The sequence below is a fragment of the Parasteatoda tepidariorum genome, chromosome 1 (genome assembly GCF_043381705.1).
Source record: "Parasteatoda tepidariorum isolate YZ-2023 chromosome 1, CAS_Ptep_4.0, whole genome shotgun sequence".
Classification (NCBI taxonomy): domain Eukaryota; kingdom Metazoa; phylum Arthropoda; class Arachnida; order Araneae; family Theridiidae; genus Parasteatoda; species Parasteatoda tepidariorum.
The window spans coordinates 87,063,704-87,077,505 of record NC_092204.1 but is presented as its reverse complement, the minus strand read 5'-3'; the positions used below and the strand labels follow the sequence as shown (position 1 = coordinate 87,077,505).

The following is a 13,802-nucleotide window of genomic DNA, read 5'->3' as shown; positions in this document are numbered from 1 at the left end:
CTTACGTCGCACTAGAGCTGCACAATAGGCTATTGGCGACGGTCTGGGAAACATCCCTGAGGATGATCCGAAGACATGCCATCACAATTTTGATCCTCTGCAGAGGGGATGGCACCACTGCTTCGGTAGCCCGACGACCTGCACGCGAAGTCGAGCACTTTACGGTAGAACAGTTTAACGAGGACCAATGCCGCACACCCTCGGTCCCTACGCAGACTGATCCAAGTGGACACCCACCAGCACACTGACCGAAGCCAGTGATGCTTGACTTCGGTGATCTGCTGGGAACCGTGTTTTAACGATCAGTCCACTGAGGGACACATATAGATTTGAAATATGTACTAAAAGAAATACGCAATTTTTATCGTTTTTTACAACAACTAAAAAAAACGAAATTGCGTAAATTCTAGACTGGTAATCAATCAACAGATTAACAGATCTTAATTGTTATTTAAGCTGAATTTTCTTACTGTAACTGAATTTTTTAAGCTGAATTTTCTTACTGTAAGAAAAATACTCGGAAGGTGCTCAGAATTATGATAACTTGATTATAGCAAAAACATGTGATATAATGCCAAGCCCTGACTAATTTTTCTCCGGGACTTTTTTTAAACCAAATTTTTTTGTATAAACTCGATTCTATTCATGAAATGTTCTGTAAAATATTTTCCATATCACTGATTGCCGGATTGGCATTAATGTTAAATTGTGTTTTTACTTTTGCCATTTCAAAATATTTTTCTGGTTATATAAGTTAGTTATGTACTTTATTTACGTCTCTCTAGAGCTACGCAATAGGCTATTGACGACGAGTTGGAAAAATCCCTGAGGATGATCCGAAAACATGCTATCACAATTTTGATCCTCTGTAGAGGGGATAGCTTCCTTGCATTTTTATACACAGTGCAAACGGTCGTTTAGTTAACTAAACCTTAAAAAACTGAAATCTTTTTGGCTCTCTTTAAATCTGGCAGCAGGTGTTCTGGAATGGCGTCGGCTGTTTGACATTTTTACCGCCAGACAAGTTTCATATTCTCTTTATTTACATAATATTACAGTATTCTTATATTAGGAATCGGATTATTGTTTCTTAAAGGAGCTATGGTCAACTCTTGCAGTGCTGTGGGATGCAAAAATAAGAATACTAAAGGAACTAATATAACATTCCACAGGTAAGAAAAAAAGCAACAAATGAAATATTTAATTTGTCTGAATTTAAACAGATCCTTATTTGTGCTAAGATGGTATAGGAGCAAATGTAATACCAATTTGATTGTCTGGGATGAAAATTCGTGTGCTAATTCAAGTATATTCCATATCAATATCTTAGACAATTTCAGCCACTTTTTAATTAATATTCATTGCCTATGTCTGGAATTATGCATAAATGTTAGCTTTCGTAATGTAGTAATTAAAAAAATATTTATGTCCCTTTACTTCACTAGGGGGATATTTCCGTATCGTGATTTGTTGCGCCAACTACAGTCGCTAATGCGCCAAATAAATTTTTAACCTGGAAATTTTTTTTAAAGAGAACTTACCCCTTTTGAAACCTCACCTTTTTTCCATGTGATCAGGCAATCAAGTTGGTAATTTTTTTATCCAAGAAGAGTTGTAAGAAAATTATTTGTTATTTAATAAGATGGAAGCAGCCTGTACAAAAGGCTGACTCAATGCTCTTGGATTAAAATATTGTTCAAAAAAAATTTATTTTTTTTATGTGAGTGTTCTTTTCATGCTGAAAAAACTTGACTGATCGAAAGACAATAGCGATTGTCAACAGGGCTCTTAATAAGCATTGAATAAATGAAATATAACGAAAACCGCTAAAATTTGGCTCAGACTACTGAAATGTACTTATTAGTGGTCATCCTGGGGAATGCAAAGGGATTATATGTTTTGATTTTTTTTTTACCAACATCTTTGAGTCAAACTTTTAGTCTATTTTCTCTTCACAAAATAGCATATTTCATTCATTGTATTCTATTACATTTAATTACGCTTTATTAACTTTTTAACCAAAAAAAGGGGGAAAAGGACATGTAAACGAACCAGTAAAAATGTGTATGCGCTAGTATTATCTTTTCGTTTCTGGTAATCGGACTATTAACTAAATTTTTGTAAGTTCTACGCTTGCTCCCATTGAGGTGGTATTTGCGGTGCTTTTTTCTGATATGGTTTCTACACATTGATGTATCTCTATCAAAGTGGCCCTACTCTGATAAGTGCAAATTTTTTTTTATTTTCCGAATTAAAGAATAAAATGATGAAATAAATTTTTCAAAGATATAGAATTTTTTTCTTTTATAATGTATTTATTTTTGTTGACTGCAAATGTGGGAATCTGGCAATGCTAAAAATTATCTGGCCAGTTTTGAAATCATTATACATTTTCCAAGCCATTGTCGAATTAATAAAAAAAAATGTGAAATGTGATTATTTCATAATTTTAATTAACTTTGTTTTGATTAATGGATGTTAGTCTAGAGTAATTCTTTGGTGTAACAAGAATGCTCTTATTTTATTTTTCCTCTTTCTCTTAATAAAGGATAAATTTCCGTAAACCCGTGCATTGTTTAGAATAAGTATAATCCAGGTTTTTCACAAACCGCGATCCAGAAGTTTGCAGAAATCCAAGATCCAGAAGTTTCAAGAAATTATCAATCACATTTATGTCTAGAAGTTCTTGTATATTTTGTTCTGAAATATTAGAACTAGAATATATACTTGGCATCTCATCTCTTTCATTCGTAAATATTTTTTCTGGTAGGATAATAAATGTGATTAGAGATAAAAGTAGACTTATAAATAATTATTCATTTAAATTATACTGCATATAATTTCTTTAGAATTTCATGTTTAGGAAATACCAATGATTTAAATTTATAAAGATATAAATTTCTTGAAATGCGTTATTAAAGATTTTCGTCGAGAAATTTTCAGGATTTTTGAGTTGGGCTCAGAATCACCCTTGGATAATTGAATAATATAATTTACAACTGAAGCCAGCTGAAGTAAAATTAGTTTTTCATAAAAAATTGTTTGTTAGCTAAAGAAAATGTTCTTTTATTTGGTTATCAACTTTGTATACATTATTATTTTTTGAAAGAAAAAAAAAGCAGGGGGAAGAATTTACTAGTTCTTTCACTGTAATTCTTTTATTTCATACAAGGGTTTGTGAATTCCAATAAACCAACAGATTTAAAAAATAAATAACTGAAAATCGAATTGGTTGAAATCGAAAATTTTTTTTAAAATAGAAATCATCAATATAAAAATTTTTAAACTATTTTTATAGAGATTGTTTAAATTTTCTATTGATTTTATAGTTTTGAAATCTATTGTAAATTTCTAATTTGTTAATAAATTTTAATTGGCGAAATTGCATGAAGTAAATTCCTCCATTTTTAAATAATATTTCAAATTTATTATAATTCTTTTAGACTTTACAAAATGCAAATGAAGAACAAAATAAAAATTTAAGGCATATTTATAAATATATATACTGATACATCTATAAAAATTAGTTATTGTGCAGTTATAGTAATGGAAACCCTACCAGTTTCTGGCTTTAAAATGAAATCTTCGAAACAAAATTTTAATATTAAAAGTCTATTACCAAATCTTAAAGTGAATATTTTCAATCAATTTTAAAGAAAATTCAGATTGCCCTTTCTTATTGTCTGATTAATTTTTCAAAATTAATTTTTTTATAATTTCTGCATTTTAGCCTGTTTTTCAGTAGTTAATCAGTTTTCTATTTCATTTCCAAAATTTTGAACTGTGCTTTTTACTGTATTATTTATTACTATAAACCAATTTTTAATGCAGTAATATAGTTTCAAAGGTTTTGTTGTGATTTATTTTTATTAATATTTTAATCATAATGTTTACAAGATTTAGATAATTATAAAACAAATATCTTAATAAATATCTTAAAAGAAATTTGAAAAAAAAAAAGTATCTTAAAAAAACTGAATGAAATCAAATTAATTTGATTTAATTTGTTTATTTTTTTTTTTTATACTTTGCTTTAAGAGCATTTGTTATTGAATGCAATGATAAATGAAGGTAAGTATATAATAATTCTCAAATTATATTCTTCCCCTGAAGATTGCAAGCATTATATATGTTCTAGCATTTTGTAAATTGTAATAGAGGTTTATTCTTATTTTATTTTTAAGGTTTCCCTTGAATAATCAACATCTCTTAAAGTTATGGTTATACCAAATCAAGCGAGGTAACTGGGAGCCATCTAAATATAGTGTGCTTTGCTCTGAACATTTTACTGAAGATTGTTTTGTTATCAAGGGAGTTCATAACAGGAGAACTTTAAAAAATGATGCCTGTCCCACAAAGTTTTCCATTGCAAGCTATACTGAGTCTATAAAAAAGAAAAAAGTGATAAAAGAAAAAGCGAGTGATGTGGATATGGCTGAAACCAGTGATGAGGGTAAACAAGGTGAAGAACAGCAGGATTCGGCAACATCAAAATTAGCTGAGGATGAGGAAGAATCAACATGAAATGTTGCAAAAATTGAAATGCTTCTAAACTTGTGATCATTTTAAGAAATGAGCAAAATCTACATTTAATAATCTTTTATTAATTGTGATTTTTTAGTGCATAATGCTGTTTAGAATATGTGCACTCAATGTAAAACTGATATTCAAAATTAATTATAGATAATGTGGGTATTACTTTCTTAAAATCATAGCAATTGTTTAAACCACCATAATTCAGTTGAATGCTTTATTAAAAAGTTTCCTCGTAAAAGTACTTCTAGAAGCTGTTGACATTGTTGCAAATTGTGATTAATGTAAATGTTTTTTGTCAAATTTTTTAATAAGTATTTTTAGAGTTTGACTAAATACATTGCAAGTGTTTTTTAATATTTAGCTGAAGTATTTACATCTTTTGAGACACGTTTCTTTGCTTGATTGCATGGAATTTTTCTTCTATGCACTGTTTTTCTTATTTTTTATTGTTAATAACATGATGAGAAGCATTTTAGCTTAGAAAACTAAAAGGATGCTTTATAAAATGAAATCTTGAGCAAAAAGCAAATGTATTTAATCACAATAGCAATTAAAAAATTTAGCTTTTAACAAATAATTTAGACTAAGTCAATTTAACATGTATTCTTTTACTGCCACATGTCTTTTTTGAGCTGATTATTTTAAACATGTTTTAAAATAAATTTCTCATATTTTTCTTTTGATTAAAAAAACTAAAATAAAAATTTTTTACAAATATTTTTAAAGAAATTTTGTATCTCTTTTTAAGATACAAAATGAAGTGATGTAGATGCTATAATATTATTTATAAATTAAAGTATTGATAACTGTTTTTAAAGAACTTGGTTTAAATTTTAAAACTGAATAAAAATTTTTTCTTCATAAAACTGAATTAACAATTCATAATATTGCTCATACCATATATATTGCTTTTATCAATTACCTATAAAGTAAGTAACTTGTATCACATGTATTTTGTATTGTTAAATTTTATACAATTTATTATTTAAAAAAAAAAAAAAATGCTTCTTCAATTTTATGTATTGAAATAGCTGAAAATTAATGATATGTTTGATAATTTAATTTTGTCAATTATGATAAATTTATTACTGTATATTCCTACCTTTTTTACTATTTGAATGAATGTCAAAAAAATTGAGGAAAATTTATTTTAGTTTAAAAAAAATTAAAGTGAAGAATTTTTATAATGAGTAATGATCTTTAAAATTTATTATAAATTCCCATTTTAATGATTACTTTTAAAGAATATAATACGTATGTACTTTTAATCTGTAGTACAAATATTTTTTAAGTTTTCATTTTTTTAATCCATTTTTATAGATATTCATTGTATAATTGATTTGTTTTATTCTTGTTTTATTATTTGTTCTCTTCTGTTTTATTCCTTTAATACAATGTTATAATTAGTTTCATTTTTTTTCGGGCTTACATTAAATTTTAATAACAAAACAAATATATTATAATTTAATGTTATAAAATTTCTTTTTTTTACAATTTATAAATATTAGCATTGTTTCACTTAATGCATTAAATATAAAATTGTATGTCTTTGCTTAAACTTTTACATGAGAATCAAAATTTAATCATTTTCTTTTTATTATTACTTTTCTTTGTTGATATTTTCTTTATATATTATTATTGAAAAAACAAGATTTTAGAATTTTTAAAATTTTTTTTTTTAACCAAAATAACATGGAAGTTGAAAAATTTTGAGACTATAACACTTTTTAGTGAACTAAAAATCCTCAATTTAATGAAAGTAATAAAACTTCATATTTGTAGTTGATCTTAGCTACTTTCTTTTTCTTTTATTAAAATATCGTTCGAAAATTTTCAAATTAAGGCCATATAAAACTTTATGAATCTAGTATCTACCCGACCCACAAGGTTTTGTGGATACCTGGTTCAAATAAAATTGTTATACCCTGAGATCTGAGATTTTTAAGAAGAATCAAATTTTTTGGTATATTTTTAAAGCAATTTTATTATTGACTTTGCATCTTTATAAATACAACAAATTGTGAATTCTGTGATAGGAAAATATAATGAATAAGAAATATACCATATTTGCATATCATGTGTTGCAAGAAAATGTTATAAATTAATGTTTGAAAATTATATAGTTTCCTATTGAATAAAATCATTAAATTTTTAATTGTTTGTGCATGAAAATTCCCATTTAGTTATTTTGGGAGTGCACAGATTCGGTATTAAAAACTTAAGAGTTTTATTAAAAATGTTACTAATTGAATATCATTGAAATGATGAAAAATTAATATATTATGCATAATATAATCATTACAAAAATTCAAATATTTTAAATTTTCTTTTAAATAAAATTTTTTCTAATGAGATACTAAACAACTTGCTGGTGTATCTATACTGAAGTTTTAACAGTTTCTGTTTACTTTTATCTAATATGTTTATGAAATGTTACAATAATATTCTTTCTTTGTCAAGAATAACAACAATATGTCAGAAAATAATGACCTACTTCTTTTTCTCAGAAAATCGTGAATATACGAAGTCTATTTAAATATTTTTGTTTGGAGTATAATGTGATCTTTGATTTTTTTTCATTGTTTACAAAATTATGCTGGCAGAAAAAAATATTTTTTATTTTTAGTATTTTTTTCAATCTTATTTTATGCATTCATATTTTTTAAAAAAAAATTCAGTTTATACAAAACAAAATTTCTAATTAATATTAGTCTTCTGTTTATTAATACAGGATGTTTCAAAAGTAAATAAAAGTTCTAGTGTCTAAAAAAATATGCATATAAAAAACTAAAAACTCATTGAAAAGACGTATCTAGCTATATGAAACTCGATACCAACCTCAATCGAGCTAACTTCAAAATTTCAGTTAAGAGCCCCAATTTATCACAAAAAAGTACCTAAATTTTTTCTACAGATCTTAAATTTCGATTCATTGATTGTTTGTGATTTCAGAATGAAAACTGGGTTTAAAATGAAGATGTTTGTTGAAATACATGTCAGACCATAAAAATAGAATTAGAAGTGTTTAATATTTTGAGAAACCTTTCTTATGATACCAAACATGATCCCCCTCATCCCCTGATAGCCTGAGAGGTGCGTCAGGGTTCAACTTTGAAAATAAATACTTAAATACACTTTTTGTGACTAATAAATGTAGAACTACTTTAATTATATTTATACTTTAATTATATTTATAATTATCATCATAAAAGTAGACCATTCCACCGACCATATTCTAAACATTCCTTTAATTTTCTTTGTACTTATTTTTATATTATTTTTATAAACTGAGTAGTGGTGTGCTATTACTTCTTTGTTACAAATTATTTTGAAAATGTTAATTCTTTATTCAGCATGCTATATTCTTAGTTTTTGAACTATTAAATAAAATTTTATAATTCAAAAACAAATTATGATTATGATAAATTCAAAAACAAATTATGATCATGAATTGTTTCACCAATTGAAGTAATTGAACAAGTTATTTGATACAGTTAATTTCACTGGTCAGAGGCTTTACATTATTAAGTTTCACAGTAGCTGTTTTGACGCCCGGTGGCTGAGCGGTAGCGCTTTGCGCTGTCGTGCCACAGGTCCTTGGTTCGATCCTTGGGCCGGGCAAGGCCGACTCAGCCTTTCATCCCTTCAGTGGGTCGATAAAATGAGTACCAAGCATGCTTGGGAACTAACACTGGGGGTTCCGCGTTCGGCTGACCACCTGACCGGAACATATGCTCCTGCACCCCAGAGCCCAAGGTCAAGAAAACTGAGATGGGCACAGTCGGCCTTGGCCCTCCTAATGGGCTGTCGCGCCACTGAGTTAGTTTAGTTAGTAGCTGTTTTATTACTGAAATTTATAATAATTGCATTCTGAAATTTATTACAAAAGTTTGTGAGTTAAAATAAAGGAAGTTGATCATGATGGTAATTAATATTAATTTTCTTTGTAATTATAATATTTTGATTTATTGTGATATGTGTTAGTTTAGGTGTAGACACAATTTTTTTTTCTTACCTTGGATTAAATAATGTGATATTTCTTTTTTTTACATAAACTGATTAAGCCATTTTAAACTTTCTTCTAAGTTTTGTATGTTTATTTTATGTAATGTTGCCAAATCTCATGAGTACTTATTTTTTATTTTTATTTCTTTACTTTGTTAATGAACAAAACTTGACTGAAGGTTAATGAATGAATGAAGTTATGAGTTCATAACAAATATGAATTTGTCATAAGTTTATAATATAAAGCTGAAAATGATCCAGAATATATGAAGAATACAGGAAAGTACATATTTTTTGTTTTTTTGATAAATGTTCGTGATGAAACAAGAAAAAAAAATTACATGCTTAAAAAATTCACTTTGTTTTGTGCTAACGTACAGCACTGAAGCTTTTCTTTATTTTTTTAAGGCTAAGTTTGAAAAAAAAAATTTTTTTTTTACTAACCTTGCTGATTTTTTGTTAAGTGCATTTATTTTATTTGAAGGACCTCATTTAATTTCGGTTTTTTACTTATATATTATATGTTATACACTGTTTACTTAATATTTTATACCGATAAAATTTTTTGTTGCAAAAATTGTTTTAGCTATAGAAGCGCCGTTGTTGTATAATTCAGTTTATTTACTCTCAATTTACAGTTTTTTAAATTTAGTTTTCAAATCTATTAAATGTAGTTTTAATGTTCAATGATGTGTAAATTTGTGCAAACAAATACTTGGTAGTTTCAACTATTAAATCTATGAAGTGTTTTCTTTGTCTTGGTATTTTCTTGTAGTCTGTGTTTTTACTCATACATTATATTTCAGTATATTTTAAAACTTTATTTTACTCTATTACCCTGTTATTTGATCTTGTTTAGTATATTTAAATTGAGTTAACTCGTCATTTTTCTTTATAATAATCATGTATGTTTTATGAACAAAACGTTCATTCATTTAATTCATAATAATAACTGGTATATTGAACTGAAAGTATTAATCTGGTTAACTTTTATTCCAATGATCATTTTTGCATACTACGTTCCAATCATAATCGTTTTAAGTCTTGACCTTAAATATGCTATTAATTAAATTATGAACAAGGACACAAAAACGTTCTTGTTCTGATAAAATAACCTTTTTTTCTGACAGATTTTAACCTTGAGTATCAAAATAAGGAGGGCTGTTGCAATTTGGAAAAGTTATGATCCTGATAGATTGACCAAGTGAATGGTCTAAAATTTTAATCCCTCTACTTAATGTTATTTTGTGTTAATTGTATATGTTAATGTTATATTACACATCTCGAGCACTTTTCAAGCAAATCAAAAAATATTTCCAAAGAATTATGAAATGTGTTTATCTAAATTTCAGACAAAATATAATTTTTTTTAACTATTTATAATATTTGATAACAGTGAAAATTTTTTTATTGTATGTTTAACAAATTTTTAAAGAATTTCAGTTTTAAACCAAGTATTTTTTAATGACATAAAGCAAAATTAGAAAAATCCTTGAAAAGTTATATCAGACCGATTTTGTTAATGAACATTTGAGAGATAATAGAAGTGGAATGTTTTTTTCTTTCTCCTCTTCTCCTTTTCTTTCTTCTCTCCTCCCCTTAAACAACTGAAGGTTTATAGGGGACGTTTTACTTCACTCTTGTTTCTTTAAAGCAGGGCTGATTGGGCTCCGGAAAAAATCCTGATTTTTCGCTAACAGTGATCCGGAAGTTTCCGGAGATCGAAGGTCCAGATGTTTAAAAAAATCATTGATCCCAGAAGTTTCCGGAAACCAAATTTTCAAAGGTGGAACTTAAAAACACAGTTTATTTTATTTGTTTGTAAGGGAGAGCCAGATACTTTATAAGCTTATACTCATGATTAATATTAATTTTTTATCAGTAAATAGTTATTATAATCATAAACTCAAGAAAGACATATTTGTAAATTTTAATTACTTCTCCAGGTCATAATAGGTATGAGTAAATAGTATAGGTATATGTAAAATTTTAAATATATTTTAAGTAAACTAAGAAATCTTGAGAAAAAGGAAAAAAACCTTGTTTAAATTTTTTTCAATTTAAACTGTTTTTTTTTTAACTCAAGAAATTTTCCGGAATTTTGACCATCACCCCAGCTCACAATCACCCCTGTTAAAGCTATTGTCATGTTAAAACCAAATATTGCTTTAATTTACTCTTCTTAGCTTATTTTATAACATTTGGCTCAAGTCCTGCTACATTACATAAACAGGTAGCTCTTGCAATCTATCAAAGATCAAAAACGCAATAATGTTAATTTATTAAAAACGCGATTAAGGTTGCAAAGTGAGTCTAAGTTTTACAGTATATCCCATCGAGATAGGTCCCACAGTGAACTGATCGCTAAAACGTGGGTCCCAGTAGATCATTGAAGTCAATCATCATTGGTCGCGGTCAGTGTGCGTGTGAGTGACCACTTTAATCAGCCAGTGAAGAGACCGAGAGTGTGGTATCATAAACTGCTCAATTGTAAAGTATTCGACTTCGCGTGTAGGTCGCTCTTTACCAAAGTTGGAGAACCACGTAATCTCTTCTGCGGAGGATGAAAATTTCAATGGCATATCTTCAGGTGATCCTAATTTTTAAACATTGTTTGAAAATGATCCACGTTATTTTTAAATGTTATTGCTCGAGACAATTTCCCTGAAATTTTAAAGTATCGACAAGTACTAATTTAAATCCTAATCACCACTGATTTTTTTAAAACAAAATTTAATTCAAAGAGATATAATGAAATTAAGTACTTCTATCGTGATTTTGAAATAGATTAAAAACTTTTAAGTTAGGAAACTATGATGAACTCGAAATTGCATTAAGAAGGAAAGCGTCATAGAAATTTTAAAAAATATTTTTGACAATTAAATACGAAAAATGGTATGAAAGGGAAAATATAATACATTTCCATACAACTGAAAAGAGGAGGAGAGGGAAGGGGGATAAAATTGCACTAGTTAATTTGGCTGCAATTTATACTACAGCTATTAAAAAAAAATCGTATCCATTTTTAGAAAAATCTGGTGCATATATTCATCTAGCGCTGACAGCGCCATCTAACTACATTCTGCTTTATAATTTTATTTGTTGCTTAACTTTAGTTTTTTGATCCACGGCTTGGGCAGAAATAAACAGACGAAGCATTTCTAAATTTCTAGTGTAAATAAATATTTGGTAATATATAAGTTTTCTATGTTTATGGACTGAATTTATTTAGGTAAATAAGTTTTTTTGTTCTTGTAATACAGATCCTCAGGTTTTAATCCAAATGGTTGTAGCTGAACCTGATAAGTACCCACTCGCTCGGTTAAAAGTCTTCAATTCTCAAATTTTACTTAATTTGAATGTAACTCTTTATCTAATTTAACTCTTTCCTACTAAGATTAATATATATATTTCTGAAATTAGTATGCATTCAATATTATCCCCATTAAAAAATATTTTAAAGATAATTTAGATGCACTTTTTTAATATATATTTTAGCATTTTCGAATTCCACTAATATTAAAAACCAGTTAAAAAACTTAACATTTAAATTATAGTAATTGCCATAATCAGCTAATATGTACGTAAGTACAGCATCATTCTAATATCATAGCAATTTTGTGCTAAAGGGATATCATCTTCAAATCTCACAAGAAAGTTCATTTCATGTTATTATATACATAATTAAAATAAGCATAGTTAATTTTACAGAGCGAAGAAAAAAAGGTGAGATGGGTTCCCTCTGTCTGGTTGGTGGTTTTGCTACATCTTACTTTGCTTCTATTCTTTTTCTTGCAACTACACTCTGATGTTTCAATCTTGCATACATATGTATTTTATGGCAAAATAATGATTTTTATTATTACTTAATTAGAATCGATTTACTGTATGAAAATAGCATTACATGCTTTTATACTAAACAATTTTGCCATGCGGGCTAAACGATAACTTCCAACATACACAGATTAGGTTAACTTTAATAACTTCTCTGCTTATTAGCTTTTTCACATTAAAGATTTGCGTACAAATGAAATCAAAGTAGAGGTAAATAATAAAAACTCTTAATAATGTCAAATTAAATGTAAATTTTATTTCTAATATGGAAAAAGATTTTAATAAACATTATAATATTAAAACCATGAAATATTTTGTTTTCCGCCTTAAGAATAATGATGTACCTACATAAGTTTCAAGATCTTAATATTAGCTTTTCTTTTATTAATTAACACTTCAAAATTATTTGTTTCAATCTTGTAAAAGCTAAAATAAGTAAAATATCACCAAATAGAAAGAAAAATTTAGATAACTTATATTTCATTATTAACTTTTAAAACCCTATTTTAAATAAGATTAAATTTCATAATATTTCTGAAAATTTAAAAAACTTGTTTCCATTAAGAGATTTCAACATAATTAAAAGCTTTAAGTATAATAAATCTCTTGGCAGAACTATTTCTAATTATAATGATATTACTAAAAATTTAGGTAAATTAATGTATCTGATGATGAATGTCACTGTGAAGAAGTGAAATATTTTGAATTTGTTGATTAACATCATAAACATATTATTACTGGTAATTTAAACGTTATAGAAAACTTAGGAATTTTATGATAAAAGGCACAAAATTTAAATCCATTACCCATATATCAATTAATAAAATCCTAAAATACTTTCTTAATGATCTCAATAATTTTTGTTTAAAGATATTATATAGATTCTCTTTACCTTTAGGTATGTTAACAGAATATAAGTGTGCTGTTTATTATTACTTTCAAGACTTTTAAGCTCTCTCAAAATTTGATAAAAACTAATGTAATTAACTACCCAACTAATGTAATTAAGTTCTATATAAATCATTGAGTTAATTGTATGTTATTATTAATAAATTTACTAAAAACTTCTTTGTTAATTTATATTTTTATCATGTGTAAATCCAATTCAGTCAAATCCGTATATATATATATATATATATATATATATCAGGGGTCTGTCTAGGTTTTTCTTAAAAGTACCTATTTTGTGAAAATTTTGACATAATTTGTGAAAAATTAAAAATTATATTAAAAAGTCAACACTAAAACATGGTAAAAATATAGATTTATCGTTTCTTAAGGGAGACAAAAATAAAATTTTAAGAAAAAGTATTTTGTGAAAATACCGTTTTTCCTAAAGTTGAATTTGTGAAACTACCGTTTTACCTAAAATTGAATTTGTGAAGGTACCGCTAAACGGTAGTAAATTCGGCCTGGACAGACCCCTG

The 13,802-nt window shown here is 27.0% G+C and overlaps 2 protein-coding genes across 2 annotated transcripts in view; both read left to right on the top strand.

Annotated features, from left to right (window-relative positions):
- Nucleotides 1-861: 861 nt before the first annotated feature.
- On the top strand, nucleotides 862-9,290 carry LOC107455113 (THAP domain-containing protein 1). The gene is made up of 2 exons (XM_016072564.3): nucleotides 862-1,172; nucleotides 4,185-9,290. Exons 1-2 carry the CDS (start codon nucleotides 1,102-1,104, stop codon nucleotides 4,522-4,524), a joined length of 411 nt encoding a protein of 136 aa, XP_015928050.1. The 5' UTR covers nucleotides 862-1,101; the 3' UTR covers nucleotides 4,525-9,290.
- Nucleotides 9,291-11,631: 2,341 nt separating this feature from the next.
- Nucleotides 11,632-13,802, top strand: part of LOC107455106 (uncharacterized) — an 11,589-nt gene continuing 9,418 nt past the window's right edge. Inside the window, exon 1 of the mRNA XM_043040190.2 lies at nucleotides 11,632-11,773. The gene's annotated coding sequence lies outside the window, so the exon portion shown is untranslated. The remainder of the gene's footprint in view (nucleotides 11,774-13,802) is intronic.